A 21972-nucleotide genomic window follows, 5' to 3' on the forward strand; every position below is an offset into this window, starting at 1 on the left:
GGGGGGGGCAAAATTTATTGTTGTTTATAATGGCAAATGATACTTTAAATATTACATGTTAATAACTTGATTGGAATTATAACCCTGAGTTGACAGTTTGATACTTGGAAAATTTTGAGCCAGCCCTACCCCAAGGGCTGTAGGGTGGGGCCCAAAAGAGTCAGTGTGCTAAAATTTCTTCATTTTCCTTGTTTAGAATCGGAGGTGCTAGTTTCAAATACTTTTTAGTCTTAAATCTGTATGCTAGATATTGAATAAGGTGGTTTTATTGTTTTTTGTCACTTTGAATAATATTTCTGTTCAGGTTAAAAACCAAATCAATCTCTGTATAAATATGTCAGGTGACCGTTAAGGCCCATGGGCCTCTTGCTTTCTTCAAAACTCTTCATGTGGTAAGACTCTATCCGTGCATTATGATAGACAATTATCGTGATAGAAGATAAAGATTGGGAGGAATGGCTGGAAGTGTCATACATATATATAAATTTATTCAACAGGTGTTGCAAAGTAATATGCAATATTTTTGACTCTATCTACATGGATAATCGTCACGATGTATTTTTACTAATTTTTCATTCCATATCCCCCCCTCATGGTCAGATCCTTAACCCACAGATCGTTGTCTCGTGGTCGAAGATAAAGCTGGGGAAGAGGATGGGATAGAAGGGTAGAAGATAAAGCTGGGGAAGAGGAGGGGATAGAAGGGTAGAAAATAAAGCTGGGGAAGAGGAGGGGATAGAAGGGTAGAAGATAAAGCTGGGGAAGAGGAGGGGTAAAAGGGTCGAAGATAAAGCTGGGGAAGAGGAGGGGATAGAAGGGTAGAAGATAAAACTGGGGAAGAGGAGGGGGTAGAAGGGTAGAAGGGTAGGGAAGAGGAGGGGGTAGAAGGGTAGAAGATAAAGCTGTGGAAGAGGAGGGGGTAGAAGGGTAGAAGATAAAGCTGGGGAAGAGGAGGGGATAGAAGGGTCGAAGATAAAGCTGGGGAAGAGGAGGGGATAGAAGGGTCGAAGATAACGCTGGGGAAGAGGAGGGGGTAGAAGGGTAGAAGATAAAGCTGGGGAAGAGGAGGGGATAGAAGGGTAGAAAATAAAGCTGGGGAAGAGGAGGGGATAGAAGGGTAGAAAATAAAGCTGGGGAAGAGGAGGGGATAGAAGGGTAGAAAATAAAGCTGGGGAAGAGGAGGGGATAGAAGGGTAGAAGATAAAACTGGGGAAGAGGAGGGGGTAGAAGGGTAGAAGATAAAGCTGAGGAAGAGGAGGGGGTAGAAGGGTAGAAGATAAAGCTGTGGAAGAGGAGGGGGTAGAAGGGTAGAAGATAAAGCTGAGGAAGAGGAGGGGGTAGAAGGGTAGAAGATAAAGCTGAGGAAGAGGAGGGGGTAGAAGGGTAGAAGATAAAACTTGGGAAGAAGAGGGGGTAGAAGGGTAGAAGATAAAACTGGGGAAGAGGAGGGGGTAGAAGGGTAGAAGATAAAGCTGTGGAAGAGGAGGGGGTAGAAGGGTAGAAGATAAAGCTGAGGAAGAGGAGGGGGTAGAAGGGTAGAAGATAAAGCTGTGGAAGAGGAGGGGGTAGAAGGGTAGAAGATAAAGCTGGGGAAGAGGAGGGGTAAAAGGGTCGAAGATAAAGCTGGGGAAGAGGAGGGGATAGAAGGGTAGAAAATAAAGCTGGGGAAGAGGAGGGGATAGAAGGGTAGAAGGGTAGAAGATAAAGCTGGGGAAGAGGAGGGGATAGAAGGGTAGAAGATAAAGCTGGGGAAGAGGAGGGGGTAGAAGGGTAGAAGATAAAGCTGTGGAAGAGGAGGGGGTAGAAGGGTAGAAGATAAAGCTGAGGAAGAGGAGGGGGTAGAAGGGTAGAAGATAAAACTTGGGAAGAAGAGGGGGTAGAAGGGTAGAAGATAACGCTGGGGAAGAGGAGGGGGTAGAAGGGTAATTCATTTACCAGTCTTGTTGGTGGTGGATGATGTTCGATGTGATGTATGTGTCTGCTGCGTGATGCAAGGACAGTTACTGTTGCCATGGAAACTTTTCTGACATGTTTTACCGATCCTACTGACAACACTGCGTCAGTTAGAGATTTCCAAATGTACCATAAACAAACAAAATGTTAAAAAGAGACTAACGATAAAAACTGTGTAAGGACATTTGACATAGTTCTATCGATTATATCAAAGACCAGGTATTTCAGTTTAAAACATGGGGCACTACACTCAATGCCGACATTTCCAAGAAAGAAGAAATTGGTTGACACAGGGACCCGAGAATTTGTTTCAGTAGGTATGTTTTGACCTATTGGAATGCCATGGAGTGATATCAGACATTTGGATTCAAACTCAGTTAAATTCAGCCCCATTGCTGGTATACACTAATAATTTCCATCAATGTGGCACTTTTAACGCATCATGATCTGCCAAACATTATAAGCTACCATAACAAATTCTCAGGTCCCTGTGGTTTGTGCCACTTTAAACTAAAGGGATTCGTGATCTGGTTTGAGAGCTTGAATATATACATCAGAGCTGTCATCAAATCAATTTCTGATGAAAAGGTCAGTAAGTTTCTTACGGAAAAAGAAACTGTTTTTAGAATTGAGTATTCAAGTGAAAGCCTTTGTGCCTGGTATAACGATAGCAGTTTATTGTGGCATTGAAGGTTGTTGCTATTGTATCACTTTCAACTGAAGGTTTCAAAGGTCACCCAAAGGTCACCCATAGGTCTCTGCAAATCTGATGTGATTTCCCCTTCTGTTTTGATTAGCTGGTGGAAGGTAAACACACACAATCAGGATGGTTGTCTCTATGCCATCGGTGACTAGACCAAATTGGGTGTGTACATGATGAAGTTGTTGTCCTGACACCTGATGAATCCTGCTAAGAAAAATATTTTTTGTTGGTTGTTATGTCCTCTAGGTAGGGAAACAGAGGAGACATTATCAAACTACCATGATTTAAGTTCCTTCAGTCACCACACAGGTCAAATATTTGTATCAAAACTATAATCATTTGACATCTCAAACAGGATGCTGTTTATTACACATTATTCAAATCATCAGACATTTTGCTAATTGATATCATTATATAGAGACTTAAAATATAGCTCTTTGTCCCAAAAAATCATTCTTTGTTTTCCGAATTAGTGTCTGTCAATGTATAACAAAATTATCTTCGCTTGATATTTACAAAAACAAATCTGTGACCATTACAACTTTTACCCATTTAAAATTTACAAAGATTACAGACAAGAGTATTTTTATATCCGCTCTTTGAACTACGTCGGGGATATAAATGATGTGACACTATATGTTCCAGTTTCTAAACCGTATCTTGGTCACTGTTTGACATTTAGCTTGCATAAAGGACAGGCACTGACTGTGTGACATACAAAATGATAACACCATGACCTCTATTTGACCTTTGACCTTGACCTCAAGTATGCAGTTACATCATGAGGAAGTACTGAGTTGCTATGACACTGCAATCAGCTCACCCTCTTTTTTTTAACAATTGATCTTGGCCTCAACAACCAAAATGCAGGTTTTCAGAGCATATCTCAGCCAAGACTTCAGACTTTGTATGTAGTTATCTTGTGAAAAGTTGCTGTGGTTTGAACCAAAATGGGAACGGTACAACCTCTTTTTGACAATTCACCTTCAACAGACCTCCTGTGCTAAAATTCAGTTGTTTTTTTAGACCATATCTTGTGCAACGATTCATACAGGGGATCTGTATACGTCAGAACAAGTACATCATGATAGAGTTGTGTGTCTCTAACTAAAATAGGGTCACAGCAACCTGGATCATTTATTTAAAAAACATAGAGTGCAGGGTCTCCACAAATTCCACAATTCAAGTTAAATACAATTAAAATAATTTAAAGTTATACTTGGAAAGGGCAGTTGGTGGTGGAAAATTGTAAAATTATTATCGATGTCAACTTTTATTATAACACACAAAATAATATCAAATGTTCTTGAAATTCTCACAGACCCTTTAACGTAACAGAAATGCGATTTGCACTGCAACACTATTTTAGGGGTTAAAGGTCGAATAAATTTGTGCTTCTTTTCGATGAAAAAGAAAAATTGAAAGACTCAGAACAATGAAAGAAATCACACGTCTGTCATATCACATTACTGTTACATCATAATAGTTGAACTTGATGAGAAAACATCCTTGCTATCAAATACAGTTGAACCTCATTATCTCGAACTCTTATATCTCGAAATGTTTCTCCGGTTCCCGGACAAATCTCTTATTCATCTTAGTAAATAAAACTTTGATAATTAAATTTGGCCCCTGAAAACTCGAAAAACTTGAGTACTTCAAAGTAAGATATTGGTTTCAACAGCGTAAATCCAACATCAAAACATCGTCTACTTAATAGTGTTCAAATTCCATTTTGTCACTTGTTTATTCTTTGATAAAAATAAAACGAAAAACTACGGCATCTCACGCTTCCGTGTTTATGAACAACTTTTGCGAGTAGACTAGCATGAAATTGGTAAAAACGATTTACAATAAAGCTTTAAAAGACTGTAAATGTTGTTCAACAGTATTCTGTACTTACTGCGAGTTTTAATGTAGTATGCTATACTGTACTTGAGGCATCATACTAGGAATTGAGTCTTGAATTTGATTGGTTGAAAATGTAAGGGAATCAGTTAAATGATTATCAGGTAGTACTATATAATTACATACAGAAAAGGGATATATCGAACTGTTTCCTATTAAGGACAGTATACTGAAAAGGGAGGTAATCTGGTGATGCTAATACAGTATGCATAGCTGTCAAACCTCCCTCATTATGAGGAAGACTCCGTCATTTTGACCAAAATTTACCAATCTCCCTAGAAACTCCCTCATTCAAGTCCAAACTCACAAACTCAAAATTTGCATCCTGTGGTCAAATTATCTCCTAGTTACTAGTGTGTGTGTAATGATCATAACAGGTGTGTCTGAATCAAATGAATACTTTTTAGCCCACCATCATCTGATGGTGGGCTATTCAAATCACCCTCCGTCCGTCGTCTTTCGTCCGTCCTTTAACAATTCTTATTATCAGTATTTCTCAAGAAGTACCAGAGGGATCTTTCTCAAATTTGATATGTAGGTTCCCTGGTCCTTAGCTGTGCAGTGCAACTTTTGAGACTGATCGGATCTCAAATTTGATATGTAGGTTCCTCTTGGTCCTTAGCTGTGCAGGGCAAATGTTGAGACTGATTAGATAAACAACATGGCCGACAGGCAGCCATCTTGTATTTTGATATTGAAAGATTGTTATCGCTATTTCTCGGGAAGTACGGGACGGATCTTTCTCAAATTTTAAATGTAGGTTCCCCTTGATCCCTCGTTGTGCATGTTATATTTTGAGACTGATCATAAAAACAAAATGGATTAAAAGAAGAACTAAACAGATCTTTCTCATATTGCGATGATCGATTCTATTTCTTTCACATTAAGTACTGTACTAGTAAATATGTGAAATGACAAACTCACTTTGAAGGTTGGCTTTCATACACATCAGTATTAAGTTTAGATCAAAAGTTACCTCAAGGTGCATTTACTGTTAACATGACTCGATCAAACAGATTAGAGGAAAAAAGAGAAAAGATCGAACTGACGAAGAACTAATGAAGATGGTACAAAGGTGGGTGCCAAGATCCCTCTGGGATCTCTTGTTGGAGTTATTTTGGTACGTAAAAAGGGAATGATAACTTGAGCAGGGCAGTTTCAGTCGCCTTTCACACACTTTCTCCCTCAATGGAAATGTGGAATGAGGGAGATATCCGTCATTGGAGGTTTCAGAGGTTGACACCTATCAGAATGTGACCGATTATATAATTATTTAACATCAAATTCAAAAAACCTAATCTGGCTAAGGGAGTTGAAATATCTGATAATTTTTTTTATGAAATGCTTCATTGAAACTTAAGATGTATAATGAATTTCGTTGAACTCAGCCTTTCAGCATGTTCTCGTGTATTGGAATAGTATTGGACTTAAATGGTTTAAAATTAATACATAATTCAATTGCTTCTTCCTTTTCAAACGATACAGGGTTCAGAAAAAATCAACTTCCGACTCATTTGAATGTTTAATATTTTTCAGGAATCGATGAAGAACACATTGATCGTTGATCGCTCCACTGAAGTCACATTGTATGAGCGACGATGTCGTCTCCAGAAAGAGGCTGCGGAACTAACCTCCTACATTAAACAGAACCAAGATATCACACATACCCTTGTTAATATATGTCAAAGGTAAGAGTTCAATGTTATTAACTTAATTAAAGTTAATGATACCTCTTGTTAATATATGTCAAAGGTAAGAGTTCAATGTTATTAACTTAATTAAAGTTAATGATACCTCTAATTAACATATTTCAAAGTACTGTTCAAAATAGTTAGTGTACATGTATATCAAAAGCATGATTTCCAGTTCAAAATTGCTAATTTTGGCATAGATTATTTCATTAGATTTGTCTCCCCTCTTTTTAGAAGAAGATCATGACGGGTCGATAGAATTAGTTTGACTACTTTTGTCTCGTGCAAAATGTGAAATCCATAAATTGTAACGTGTTAATTCTGTCCATTGATTTCGTTATTTCTCTGAACAATGACCACGGAAGGTCAGTCTGCGAAACACAATGTGACAGCTTGTTGTCAATTAATGGTGGCGGGGTTCGAAATGACCACTGACCAAAGAACAGATGGAAAAAATCTTGTGAAACACAGCCTTAAGTGATAATAGTTAGACCATTATTTGTGCTTGATCGCCCGGCTGGTCAGAGGTAATCAGAGGAGCGACAGAATTCCAACAATCCAGCAGTGTCGGTCATTTAAGCAGCAAAGCCATTAGCCTCCATCTTGTACTTAGGACGTATTTATGTAAATGTAATTAGAAGCTTTGTCTGTTTGTGACATGTTTCGCTGGCTGTAAAACAGCCCAAGGTCGCGAAGGGTTAGCCAGGTTAGGCTGCGGGGATACTAAATACTATTATGGTCACAGAGTGTCATATATATGGTAATATTTCTCTAAGTCCTTTTATATGAATGGATAGAAATTCTTGCCCTGATATAATACGGCATATTGCTTGATCATCACATCTTGCATATTCTATCAGTATACATTGGGATTCTACTGTGGATATGACGTGTCCGAGATTGTAATTATTGTAGAGGTAAATGTGTGATAAGATTGTTTCTTTGAGAATGAAATTGTAATTATATGAGAGTTTTGTATTCACTATGGTTAACATTATACCTGTGAGATCGTAATTATATGAGAGTTTTGGACACTGACGTTATTTTTGAGAGATTGTAATTATGAGAGTTTTGAACACTGACAGTATTTTTGAGAGATCGTAATTATGTGAAATTGGTGAAAATTGAGGTTGTTTTTTTGAGATCGTAATTAAGAGAGTTTTGAACAATGAGTTTATTTTTGTGAGAACCTAATTGTGTGAGTTTTGAACATTGAAGTCATACCTGTTAATTTGGCAGTTTAAAACACTGGTTGTTTCTATGAATTTTGTAATTATGACTATGTGAGAGTTTTTTAATCTGAGTTCATTTCTAGAGATTGAAATTATGTGCGAGTTTTTCACACAGGTCATTTCTGTGAGATTGTAATTATATGAGAGTTTTTCACACTGAGATCATTTCTATGAGATTGTAATCATGTGAGAGTTTTTCACACTGAGGTCATTTCTGTGAGATTGTAATTATGTGAGAGTTTTTCACACTGAGGTCATTTCTGTGAGATTGTAATTATGTGAGAGTTTTTCACACTGAGGTCATTCATGTGAGATTGTAATTATGTGAGAGTTTTTCACACTGAGGTCATTTCTGTGAGATTGTAATTATGTGAGAGTTTTTCACACTGAGGTCATTTCTGTGAGATTGTAATTAAGTGAGAGTGAGAGTTTTTCACACTGAGGTTATTTCGATGAGATTGTTATTATATGAGAGCTGCGCACACCAAATTTATTTCTGTGAAATTGCAGCTATCTGAGTGTTGTAGGAACTGCAGATGCACTGGCTTGATCTGGATCCTATATCTGTTTGTCTGTAGGGATCATACATTGGAGCAGGGTAGTATATTATCGGTTTTAAAAGATGCGATACATGTTATTTATTTTACCTCTTAAGGTTATAATTCAATAACAGAATTTGATACTGATGTTCTATGAGAACAATTCTTTTTTCTTTTTTCCTTTTTTATTAAATGATATGAAGCAGCAATTGAATTGATATTGATAAAACAATGAAAGGGATTGATATTCAAATGAGACATTATATTTCTCTGAGAAATGTTAACACAATGACCCTGGGTGAATAAAGGTTTCGTTTATGCTACACTGATCATGGAATATTACACGTCTTTGGTTTGAGCGATGAAAAAGCTGCCAGCCATTTAAATATTGCAACCTCGAGGGACATTTCAGACGGGTTTAATTGTAGCAGCCTGAGATAGCGTTATATGATGCCGAGGCATTTATTGTGATATACATGGACTGTGTGCTGAGAAATATAGATTTGTTGGTGAAGGTTTTGTGTATATGGAAGGGTGGGTTATGGATAGTCAGTAGGGGAATCACTCGCACAATAAACCTGCCATCCTTCCAAATCTTTTATAGGGCAAAGGAGATGAAACGACCTGGCGCACATCTAAAGCATGCATAGTTCAGGGAAATAAGTAGGTATTCTCAGGACCCATAAACAATTGTTGCAATACAGATTTCAAACTCCATTGATTTGTTTACTATCAAATAATTATTTGATGAAGGAAAAAAAATAACAATAGCACAGGCAAATGATCAAGGTCAAAGGTCACACAAAGGAGAAGTTAATTTGTAAAATCTGTGTCAGTGATAGACGATCAAAGTAACAAAGAGGATAAAGAGGAATACAAAGATAGGAAGTCAAGGGTCACAATTGGAGAGGTCAAAGGTAATGCAAAAAGATAGGAGGTCAAGGGTCACACAGTTAGAGAGGTCAAAAGTAACACAGAACGTAGGAGGTCAAGGGTCGCACAATAACAGGTCAAAAGTATCACAAAGATAGTAGGTCAAGTGTCACACAATAACAGAGGTCAAAAGTAACACAAAGATAAGAGGTCAAGTGTCACACAATAACAGAGGTCAAAAGTAACACAAAGATAAGAGGTCAAGTGTCACACAATAACAGAGGTCAAAAGTAACACAAAGATAGGAGGTCAAGGGTCAAACAATGATTGAGCATCAGGAGTAGGACAATATTCCCAGAAACTGAAAAAGAATAATTTGTACTACCTGTACACTTCACGTGTGTTTTGCAAAGTTTTGCATGTTTTGTCCATACCAACCATAGAGCACATTCTTGAACAACGCTCAAATTTCTCTTAAAGATGTACTACATACCAGTGCCTGCACATTCTCCAGCAATATTAGTATAATAGTATATATTTTGCAATTTCTAAGGCAAAGCTTTGTAAAACTTTCAAATTTCACTAATTTATGCAAATTTCATCTGGTTACTGTAACAAACATAATTGAAAAACAATGAAATATTTTCAAAATAGTATCAGGGAGGTATTCAAAATAAGATAAAACTGATTTGAACATTTCAATTAAGGGTTTTGAATTTTGCTGGATTTGGGGACCAAAGAACCAATACCATACTTAGTCCTTTCAAAAACATACTTCAATGTAAAAAATCGTAGGAAGTATGCTGATGACCTATATTCTGACCTTTAGAGCAACTTTGATTTGTCCATGACCTTTATCTACTGTCAAGGCTACAGGTAACTAACGTCATCAGTCAGTAGTACCTACAGAGGTTCTGCAGTAGTATACGTACATAGATTACGATTGCTTCATAGTTTTGCCTGGTTATATGTTTCAACCCTTTAAATCAACTCTTCCATGTAATACCCTGTTTTGCGGAGTTAGGGTTACAAAAACTCTTTGTTGCCAGTGTCTGTCAGGTCAATACAAACCTACCATACAACAGAGATACAGGGTTAATACAGAAACCAGGGAGCCAACTGAACAATGTAAGAGGAGAAATAGTGCCTCTCACTGGTAATTGGTAGTACAGTAGCTTTCATCAGACACAGCACCTGTTTCTGTCTGTGAAAGTCGGTGTGTGTATCGTAAATCTACTAGAATCCTGAAATCACGCCAGAAACACGAAGACATTTCAACAATCAGACAGTGATTGCTTTGTTCCAAACAAAAAACCTGGGAAATTCCATCTCTATTTACAAGTTTTCCGATTTGGCATCAGAAACAGAATAAATTCAATGTCACCTTCACTTTTTAATCAGTGAAGTGAGGTAGTTATTGAGTTCAGTGCCTGGTATACTGTATTATTACTAATTTTAGCTGTGATCCTTTTTAACGCTATTCATACTTAATTTGATATTCACTATATAAAATTATTGTATCCCAGCATGATATAGTGCTGTTGTGCTTATCAGTAAGACAAGACGTAAAGATCCAACAATATTTCAATAAAATCCTCTCGGTTAACCTCAATGACCAGGTAACCACTCCTCCAGGTACAACTATAAGCTAATGATTTGAAATAACAACAACTAGCAGGTAACTACTCCTCCAGGTACAACTAATATAAACAACACCTAGCAGGTAACCACTCCTCCTGGAACAACTAATATAAACAACAACTACCAGGTAACCACTCCTCCTGGAACAACAAATATAAACAACAACTAGCAGGTAACCACTCCTCCTGGAACAACTAATTTAAACAGCAACTACCAGGTAACCACTCCTCCTGGTACAACTAATATAAACAACAACTAGCAGGTAGCCACTCCTCCTGGTACAACTAATATAAACAACAACTAGCAGGTAACCACTCCTCCTGGAACAGCAAATATAAACAACAACTAGCAGGTAACCACTCCTCCAGGTACAACTAATATAAACAACAACTAGCAGGTTACCACTCCTCCTGGTACAACTAATATAAACAGCAACTAGCAGATAACCACCCCTCCTGGAACAGCAAATATAAACAACGACTAGCAGGTAACCACTCCTCCTGGTACAACTAATATAAACAACAACAAGCAGGTGACCACTCCTCCATGTACAACTAATATAAACAACAACTAGCAGGTAACCACTCCTCCAGGTACAACTATTGCAAACAAAAACTAGAAAAGGTTACCACTCCTCCAGGTACAACTAAAACCATCGGTCTAACAACATTCAGAAGGTTTCCTCCTCTTTAGATGCACTATCTATTGTGACTCAGTCATGTTGGCAAGCTGAAGCCCTTAATCCATCAAGTGAATGTTTATTTACTCTTTAAGTTTCAGTGCCAACATTTGCTGTGTATAATGGCTGATCCTTAAACTGCAGTTAAATGATAAATGGTTTCATCTGTAAGAGCTTGATGATGGATTATAAATGCCTTCTCACAGTTGCAATCAAATTTATTGTAGAGGTCAAGGTTACTTTTAAATCACTTTACAGAAAACTGTACGGTTCAAGGTCACAATCAACAGATTGTGAGCTCCAGGATACTTTAAACAGTAAAGTGAATGGCTCAAGGTCACAGTCAAAGTAATTTTTCTGCTCAAGGTTACAGTCAGATACATGTAAACGGAACAGCTCAAGGTCAAAGTCAGATACATATAAATGGAACATGTCGAGGTCAGAGTAAAATTAATTTAACGGATCTATATCTCTTTATTACAAATTGTACAGCTTAATATTGGAAAAAAATACTTTGTTGTTAAATGTAGGTTCTTTACCTGGTGTGAATTCAACTATTTGCTATCCATCTGTCTGCTCATTAAAGGTATTCGGAAGATGCATTCTGTATACCAAATTTTCACAATAGTTTAACTTTCGCCTTTGTTTTTTGCCCTAAACAGCGAGGGCGAATTCATCCTTAGAGCCAACTTGAGTAAACAACATAATGAATATGGTAATAAATGGACACTGGGCGAATAAAGATTTTATCAGCAGAGGGCAAAGATCCTGTATACAGTATTTACTGAGGTTGCAGGTTTTCCTCCTTTCTGATTGGCTTATTTTTTCTATGTTTGTCAGGTGTACATATCTTGTACATTGTACATTGGACATATCTTTTTTGTGTTTTGTTGACTTATGTAAACCTGAGCATTGATTTGTTTACAGTTTTAGTGCTTTGTTTACAGTTTTAGTGCTTTGTTTACAGTTTTAGTGCATGCTTTCCGAAAAACTCAAAAGTTGGAAGTAATAAATATGTCTGTTCCTTTATTAGACTCTGTAATTTGATTGTAAGTCTGTTTTGTATTCCTACAACATAAAAAAACTGTTTGTATAATGATGTTGTTGGCTGTTCTTCATTTAGATAGTGAAGTCTTCCAAGTACCATGACAGTGGTCGTAATGGCTCCAAGTTTGATGGCGTCCTTGAACTGCTTGGCTGCATGTTCCTACCTTTAACTGGTGTATGCTAATTAGGGACAAATAATCTTGGAGTTTGATGCATGGTGTATTGAGACTTCTGATTTTATTAAAATGACGTAGACAGAAAAAGGTCAATGTGACAAGATTGAAGCTATAAATACACAGATCATCAACAATTTTTATTTTATATGGAGTCATGGAAGATCTGATGTATAAATTTTCTGGCTGGAAGTACAATCTCTACAAATAGATCACAAGTCAACAGTTATGTTTCCGCTGTCTTGAGTCGTATTTTTGAGCAGGATTCTACAGTATCTACCCCGTGTTGAGCTATTTCTGTGAGCATATAATCTTGTTTGTTTGTTTGTGTTTTATGTCCTATGGTCATTTAAGGACGCGTATGGTTTTGGGTACAGAGTACCCAGAGAAAAAAACTCTGACTTGCAGTCAGTACCTGGCAACTAAGTACATTTTTTGGCAAGTTTTTTAATTGGTAATAGGATCATAGACACCGTCTAGATTCATGTTAAAGGGAATTTCCCTTTAATTTAGTTTAATTGAACGAGCGGCAGACTGCAAAGTTGTGGGGTCGGGGTTCGATCTCCGGTAGACGTACACTACTCTCTTTCCTGTTACAACATATTGTATTGCTCAGTATAGAACTTAAATTTCTATTGGTGATAGTCTATAGTTTGTTTGCTACTCCTACAGTACCACTACATCATTTTAATCGTGACGAAGAGTTCTTTTGCTTGGAGTACTCTCCCTTGTGTATAGAGGAACTGAACTGGGTCAATCGTCAGTGACTAGGTAGTTCAATTGGTAGAGCATCCGTCTAGAGTTCAGAGGGTCCCAGATTCCAGTGTCCCAGGATCCTTGCCTTTCCTTTCTCCTGTCACACTCATATATGGAAGAAGCAACCTAAAGAAGTGTTTGGCTTAGAGATACTTCAATTGCCAAGGTATACATCTCATCTCTCCATGTTCAGTGCTTTCCCTGAAGGATCTTAAGAATAGAAACTTAGGTCAAACTGTAACAATAAATGTGTAATAGAGAGAAGAGACCTGAGCTTTGTTTGTGACTGTTAAAAGTAGAAACAGAACTTGGTCAGACTATTACAATTAATGCGTAATAGAGAGAAAAGACCTTAGCTTTGTGAGTGTTAAAAATAGAAACAGAACTACATTTTTGTAGGTCAGACTATTACAGTTAATGTGTAAAAGAGAGAAGAGACCTAAGTTTTGTTTGTGAATGTTAAAAATAGAAACAGAACTAGGTCAGACTATTACAGTTAATGTGTATTAGTGGGAAGAGACCTAAGTTTTGTTTGTGAATGATAAAAATAGAAACCGTACTAGGTCAGACTATTACAATTAATGTGTAATAGAGAGAAGAGACCTAAGTTTTGTTTGTGAATGTTAAACATAGAAACAGAACTAGGTCAGACTGTACGTGTGTAATAGAGAGAAGAGACCTAAGTTTTGTTTGTGAATGTTAAAAATAGAAACAGAACTAGGTCAGACTGTTACAGTTAATGTGTAATAGAGAGAAGAGACCTTAGCTTTGTTTGTGAATGTTAAAAATAGAAACAGAACTAGGTCAGCTAGACTATTACAATTAATGTGAAATAGAGAGAAGAGACCTTAGCTTTGTTTGTAAATGATAAAAATAGAATCAGAACTCAAGGTCTGACTGTTATAATTAATGTGTAATAGAGAGAAGAGACCTTAGCTTTGTTTGTGAGTGTTAAAAATAGAAACAGAACTAGGTCAGACTGTTACAGTTAATGTGAAATAGGGAGAAGAGACCTAAGTTGTGTCTGTGAATGTTAAAAATAGAAACAGAACTAGGTCTGACTATTACAATTAATGTGAAATAGAGAGAAAAGACCTAAGCTTTGTGAGTGTTATAAATAGAAACAGAACTAGGTCAGACTGTAACAGTTAATGTGTAATAGAGAGAAGAGACCTAAGCTTTGTCTGTGATTGTTAAAAATAGAAACAGAACTAGGTCAGCTAGACTATTACAATTAATGTGAAATAGAGAGAAAATACCTAAGATTTGTGAATGTTAAAAATAGAAACAGAACTAGGTCAGACTATTACAATTAATGTGAAATAAAGAGAAACCTATAAGCTTTGTGAGTGTTATAAATAGAAACAGAACTAGGTCAGACTGTAACAATTAATGAGTTATAGTGAGAGAGAGGAGTTTCCAGTTTGTTTGTGGGTGTCGAGACCAGACCCAGATTTGGGTCGGTGTATTATAATTCAGATAGATATGAGATAAGGAGATTCTTTACTGCAGACAGAGTTTCAGTGCCATCCTGGCAGGGGTAGGGAGGCCTGGCTGTCACAGGATTGGTTATGATGTAAAAACATTAACACCCTGTCATACCTGATTATAGTGTTACCAACGCCTACTGATAAGTACTGGCCTCACCAGCCTGTACACACAAACCTACACAACAAACAGTCACCTATCATGTAGCTGACACAAATACAAATACTATTGAGTGCTCGGTTCGGCACAGTGGATAGCGCACTTGCCTTTCACCAAGGCGGCCAGGGTTCAATTCCCTGTTTGGATGTGAAAAGGTATGGGATCACCTGCCCAACCACCTCAGTTTTCTCTGGGCACTCCAGTTTGGTCTGACATTAAGACCCCCTGCGCACTACCATCCAGGCCAACAAGAGTGATAAATATAAGTTGATGGAACTTGTTTCGCAATTGTTGTAAAATAAAATTTAATTAGACAAATACTTTACAAACTTTTTAAGATATGATGTAATTACTTCAAAAATGTTGTAAAAATGATAATAATATGTAAAATGTCAAATATTTGGAAGTTACATACAACTATTGCTTTATGTGTATATATGACCTCACTGGTCCAAGAGACCCTGGGTAGTCGGTTGATGCCGTGGGATAGTGCATTCACCTTTCACTAAGACGGTTGGGGTTTGATTGCCTGATCAGATGTAAAAAGGTATGGGGTTGCCTGCGCGCCTCACTTTGATTTTTCCACATGTATACTCTAGTTTCCTCCCAAATTATGACTGCCTGCATGCTTCTATCTGGGCCATTTAGCTAGGAATCATAAGAAGTTGATACACATGATTCGTAGTTACTGTAAACTAAATAAAGTTTGATCTAATTCAATGTAAAAGTTGCTGGATTTGTAGCATTTTCTGACGTTATCCTTCACACATTTAGTCCTTGACCTATAATCAGCTACTAAAAAGTATATGCTAAATAAAAGAAAATTATATTGATTGCTTCTGAAATATTTTGCTTTGAATTAATTTTTTCAAAAATTATTTTATGGGTTAAATGTACCTTTTTATAAGTGATGACAATTGAAAAGTTATTCTCTTAATTGATCATTCATAATAATAGGGTTACTTTTCTTAACTAATTATGACAATTAATCCTCTTGTCTGAATATTTATAGCTATAGCGTTATCTTTATGATGGAGTACTGTAAAAGCCTCTTTTTTAGTGGTCCCTTATTTTTTGGTAAGATTGGATTAAGTTTCTATTAAATGCATGGGGTTGTATTTTTCGTGAAATATGGTTACAGCAAAAATCATGAAAATTAAAACCCTGTTAAACATTGTAATATATACCAGGTAGTTGGTCATTTTTGCTTGAGATTTGAGTTTGCTATATTTGCAGTCACCAAAGATAGCACGAAATGAAGTACCCAGCGAATATTGATGCCATAAATATACAGACGATAAACAATCCACTTACCCTTTTACTACTGAATAATGAAGATAAAACAACAATTCAATATCAAATATTATGTTATTTTTATAAAACACTTGTGAATTAAATGTCATCTTCAAAATATAAATGTAACCTCATGAATATGATTCTTTTACTTGGCAATAATTTGTAAGAAAATTTAATCCCTGCAAGCTTATAGTTCTGATCGAGACCTTCCGACAACCACAAAAATGTTAGTCCCGCAAATAAAAAAAACTATACAGTAAGCAACATTTGCAGTATTTACAGATTAATTATTGGTAAACTGATTAGCTAAAAATTGACCCAATTTTTCACGAAGTAAAGAGCACCAGACCTAACCTCTGAGTAATTTGAACGTAATCATATATCAAACAAACGACACATAATTGGATTTCTTGATGAAAATATGTAATGTCCATTAACGTTGTTGAATATTAAAGGTCATGACTTTTTCTAAGCAAACTCTACGAACAGGAAAATATTGCAGACAATTCCAGTGTCCAACAAGAAAAGTCCAGAAAAGAGCGATGAAAATTGTCTTTCTCTTTTATGTGCAAATGAGAATTCAGGTTTTACTTTCATGTATAGTCGTAAAAGGTAATTAAACCATACCCAGAGTTTTTTTTATCTGCACACGCCCTTCCCCAATATCATGTTTTAACTAGATAACGGCAACGATACACACTTGTAATTGGTTGTTTGATGTTGTTGGAGAATGTTTATTTTGTAATAAAAAATGTATCTACATCTCAAAAACAGTAACAGCTGTAGGTCTGTGTAATTTGGCTTGTTGTGTTTATACCTACAATTTTGGATTGTTACAGCTAATTTGATGACGGAAGCAGAAAGCTCAGCTTAAGTTCTTTTGTAGTCTTTCGGCAACATGCAAATTTCTTAGGTATACAACTAGACCAATATGTTAGCATTAGGTAACTGAGTTTTGTAGAAAATTTATTTTCAGTGGAGATAATATCCATTTTAAGATACTTCTAGGTGATTTGATAATTTTCTGATGTAGAACTGGGTCAAAATTGATAAATCTACAATTTTTAGCTCACGTGATTTGTTCATGTGAGCTATTTTGATTCGTCTTCGTCTGTTAGCATGCGTTGTGCATCGTCAGCCTTACATTAATAATTTACATTTTCAACTTCTACTTTAGCACGTATCCGCTTAAGTCACTGTGAAGATTGACTTCAAACTTGGTACAAATGTTCCTTATGATGTCCTGACTAAGAGCTTTTATTAGTCCCCTACTGGTGAAACCGGGGGAACTATAGGTTTCCTCTCCATCCGTCTGTGTACGTACGTATGTAACACCAATGTTTGTCAGCACTCTAGCGGCTTCATTCCTTGAGGGATTTTAATCAAATACAAAGGACCATAATATCTCGAATAAGTTTGAGTTTCAGGTTTGTCAGGTCAAGGTCACTGTTACTATTTTTAGAAAATCCTTGTCAGGGATCTAGCGGCTTCATTCCTTGAGGGATTTTGATCAAACTTCTCATAAATACAAAGGACCATAATATCTCGGACAAGTTTGAGTTTCAGGGTTGTTAGGTCAAGGTCAAGGTCATCGTTACTATTTTTAGAAAATCCTTGTCAGCGCTCTAGCGGCTTCATTCCTTGAGGGATTTTGATCAAACTTCACACAATTACAAAGGATCATAATAATATCTCAGACAAGTTCGAGTTTCAGGGTTGTTGGGTCAAGGTCACCATTACTATTTTTAGAAAGTTCATTGTCAGCGCTCTAGCGGTTTCATTCCTTGAGGGATTTGGATCAAACTTCACACAATTAACAAAGGACAATAATATCTCGAACAAATGCGAGTTTCAGGGTTGTCAATCATTTTATTATATATAATTCCTCTGTCATAATACTTACATTAGAATTTCTTGTAATATTGTTACATTAAAATCAGTTACTAGCTATAATTGTATACTTTTCATTTTCCCAAACTAAATTAACCCCAAAGGGCACCATTTTTATAAATCATTACAGTGTAATAGCTAGCGGGGGCGGGTAGTGGACATGTGTTGCTTTAGCAATACTCAGTATACTTGTTTTTCCAAGCAAATCCATAAATCCAAAATGACTGTCTTGGCCTCTGATTGGCTAAAAAATGTTCATCTTCTCCTCAGGAACAGCTGCACTGATTGTTTCCTATTAGCTTCCCAACAAGTTTTGTATCTTTTTGTGCAGCTCAGAAAATCCAAGATGGTCACCCTAGCCTTTAATTGGCTGAAACATATTTTTTTATCTTAACTTAATGAAGTGAGCATCAAGGTCTCTTGGAACTCTTGTCTGTTTTAAAGATTAACCACTAAGGTCTAAATTGAAACTTTGTCTTGTCTTATTCTATAAAGGTCAACTATTAATAAGATCAGAATTGAGATAATTGACCTACGCCGAACTTTTGGTGAGCTATATTTGTACAGATTCTTTTTACAGTAAATGATCCTGTACAATGTAGATATTCTCATTTAGATATTTCATGAGAGAAACAGATTTGGAATCTGTGTTTATGTACATTAGAGTGAACTCATCCATTCACCATTGGTTCAGAGTCTAAAGCCCTTGAACTGTTGATGATGCATTAGTGGCTGGTTTTCTCATTACCTTGTTATAAGTAGATGTCCAGATAACATCTAACAAAGAGGATACACCTCATAGACATCTCAATAGCGTATCATCAGATCATAAACAGCGGAGGACAATCATCTTACATACAGATGGGAACTTGTTGATAATAAAAGAGCCCTGACATATGTGTTTGTAATTATATCACGAATCCTTTATAAAAGTTACGATTTTATATCGATGAATCCTTTATAAAAGTTACGATTTTATATCCCGAATCCTTTATAAAAGTTACGATTACTTTCTCATGAAGAAGGTTTTACGTGATCCATGCACTGATGCAACTCCTTCCCCATCAAGCCTTCGATCCTCGTTTAGGAATTTTATTTTGCAGCATTCCGCAAATGGATGCATCAATTCATGTTAATTATTTGAGTGTAGAAACTAACAAGTTTTGATTAATTCACACCAGGTTCCCAGGAGATACCCCTGTGAATGCTCTCTGCCAGAAAGGGATTAGCTTCAGACAATAATTCAAAGAGTCCATTTGTTATGTCTGGGTGACAATGGCCTAATTTAATAGGATTTTTTTCTTGTTCTTGAATTAATGAAGATATTTCAAGATAATTAGTGTGGTAATACACTATCAGGTCTTCAGATTGTCAAAAAGGAAAGTGTCAGAATGAAAATAGCAAAAAATAATTACCTGGAATTACCCCGAATTTAAGAAAACTGTAGGCCTTCTTGTAGGCTGATCCAAACAAGATATATAGGCCTTCTGTAGGCTTTTGACAAGTCAGTATCCTCTTGTAGGCTCTTGACAAAATATATACCTCCTGTATGCCCTAGACGTGATATAGGCCTCCTGTAGGCTCTTGACAAGATATAACCTTGTAGGCTCTCAAAAAGACAATATCCTTCTGTTTAGGGTCTCAACACAACAAAATCCTCTAATGCAGGCTTTAAACAAAATAAAGGCCTTCAATAAACAATATCCTGCTGTAGGCCATTGACAAGATTTAGTCCTTCTGTAGGCTCCTGACAAGATTTAGTCCTTCTGTAGGCTCCTGACAAGATAAAGGACTCCTGCAGGCTCTTAAGAAAATATAGACTAGGCTCTCAACAAGACAATATCCTCATGTAGGCCCTAGACAAGATATAGGTCGCCTTTTTGTAAGCTCTGAACAAGATATAGGCCTACTGTAGGCTCTCAACAAGATATATTCCTACTGTAGGCTCTCAACAAGATATAGGCCTCTTGTAGGCTCTCAACAAGACAATATCCTCATGTAGGCCCTAGACAAGATATAGGTCGCCTTTTTGTAGGCTCTGAACAAGATATAGGCCTCCTGTATGCTCTCAACAAGAAAATATATACTCTTGTAGGTTCTAGACAAGATAAAGGTTGCCTTTTTGTAGGCTCTCAACAAGATATACTAGGCCTCCTGTATGCTCTCAACAAGACAATATCCTCTTGTACTCTGGTTTTAGACAAGATATAGGTCGCCTTTTTGTAGGCTCTCAACAAGATATACCTGGCCTCTTGAAGGCTCTCAACAAGACAATTTCCTCTTGTAGGTTCTAGAATAGATATAGGTCGCCTTTTGTAGGCTCTCAACAAGATATACCAGGCCTCCTGTATGCTTTCAACAAGATATAGGCCTCCTGTAGGCTCTCTCAACAAGACAATATCCTTTTGTAGGTCCTTAAGACAAGATATAGGTCCCTTTTTTGTAGGTCTCAACAAGATATACCTGGCCTCGTGTAGGCTCTCAACAAGATAATACCCCCCTGATGGCTCTTGACAAGATAAAGGCCTCTTGTAGGCTCTTGACACAATATAGGCCTGCTGTAGGCTCTTGACAATATATATGCATCCTGTAGGCTTTTAAATATTGTTTTCAAATGCTGGACAATAAATGGTTGCCAACATGCATGGAATCTGTAGTTAATTTGTTCTCTCAGACTTTAACATTGCAAATCACAAGAGTTCTTTATGAAAATATCGCTTCTTTTGAGTTATTTTTGTCAAGACAAATGTCTTTAGAAAACAAGGCAAAACCTTTCTGCATAATTCTGTGATAAATTGAGGAGAAATTCGAGGCTCATGCGTGAATAATGGGCCACTTTTTTCTCTCCTTAACAAATTAAGATTGAACCTGACATTCAATGATGCTGAAGGGAAACTGGTTAAAGGTTCTTAAAGGATTTCAAAACTAATTAAGTTACTAATCATAATTATCACGCTGGCCTGTTTGGTGTAAAATTGATGGAACTGCGCCTCTCCCACGTTATCGCATGTCTGTCATAGGTTGTATTCCTCAATCTCCTGTACAGTGAGAGATTCACTGCTAGATCGAATTTCTCATTTTATACCAATATGAGGAATACTTACCAGACTTTCACTTATTATTTTCCCTAATTACTGCACCAGACTCTCCCAATCTTCAGACTATTCTTATGGATCTGTCTGCATTCTGTTTTTAGAGTAGTTTGTTTAGAGGCCTTGGACCTTTACAAATTTGTGAGGCCCTATTTATGTATACTGAACAGTTTTCCAGCAAAGAGGCCCTAGTTATGTATACTAAATAGTTCTCCAACAAAGAGACCCTAATTATGTATACTAAAAGGTTCTACCATGAGGAAGCCCTAGTTACTGTATATGTATACTAAATGAGTCTCCTGTTTAGATGCCCTAAGTTATGGATACTAATAAAAGGTCCTCCTGTTGAGAGGCCCTTTAGTTATGGATATCCTCCTGTTGAGAGGCCCTGTATACTTAAATGTTTTCCTACTAAAAGGCCCCTGTTATGCATACTAAGTTGTATTTTACTACTTAAAGGCCCTGATTACATATGACATTTTTGTTCTCAATGAGAACCCCATATTAATAATGTATATTATGGAGAGGTTTGGTGGGGTGGGGGGTGTGGGTAGGGGGAGATATTGTATGACCAATCCAATATGTTCATCCCATCATGATTTATTGTTGTGGCTCTATCGACTTCATCTCTTAACAAATTTTCATCAAAATATTTACAAAGCTCAAGTATGATAAAAATTAAAACAAGTTCCTATTTCCAGGTCCCAAGGTCAATGCCAAGGTCACTGTTGCTATTCATAGGTCCACCGTTGCTATTTTGTCACCTGAGATTCATTGTCATCAGTTTATTGACTTCAAGGCAAGGGAGCTAGCTATAGGTGGGGCTTGGGGTTATTTATGTCTTTCTGACGT

General features: G+C 36.8%; 1 protein-coding gene across 1 annotated transcript in view; it reads left to right on the forward strand.

The window, feature by feature from the left end:
• LOC110445468 overlaps positions 1–21972 on the forward strand; it is a 243428-nt gene that overhangs the window by 107188 nt on the left and 114268 nt on the right. Inside the window, exon 9 of the mRNA XM_021490120.1 lies at positions 6101–6252. Coding sequence (XP_021345795.1) covers positions 6101–6252 — 152 coding nt within the window. The remainder of the gene's footprint in view (positions 1–6100; positions 6253–21972) is intronic.

This window comes from Mizuhopecten yessoensis, unplaced genomic scaffold (assembly GCF_002113885.1).
Source record: "Mizuhopecten yessoensis strain PY_sf001 unplaced genomic scaffold, ASM211388v2 scaffold2307, whole genome shotgun sequence".
In the NCBI taxonomy this organism is placed as follows: domain Eukaryota; kingdom Metazoa; phylum Mollusca; class Bivalvia; order Pectinida; family Pectinidae; genus Mizuhopecten; species Mizuhopecten yessoensis.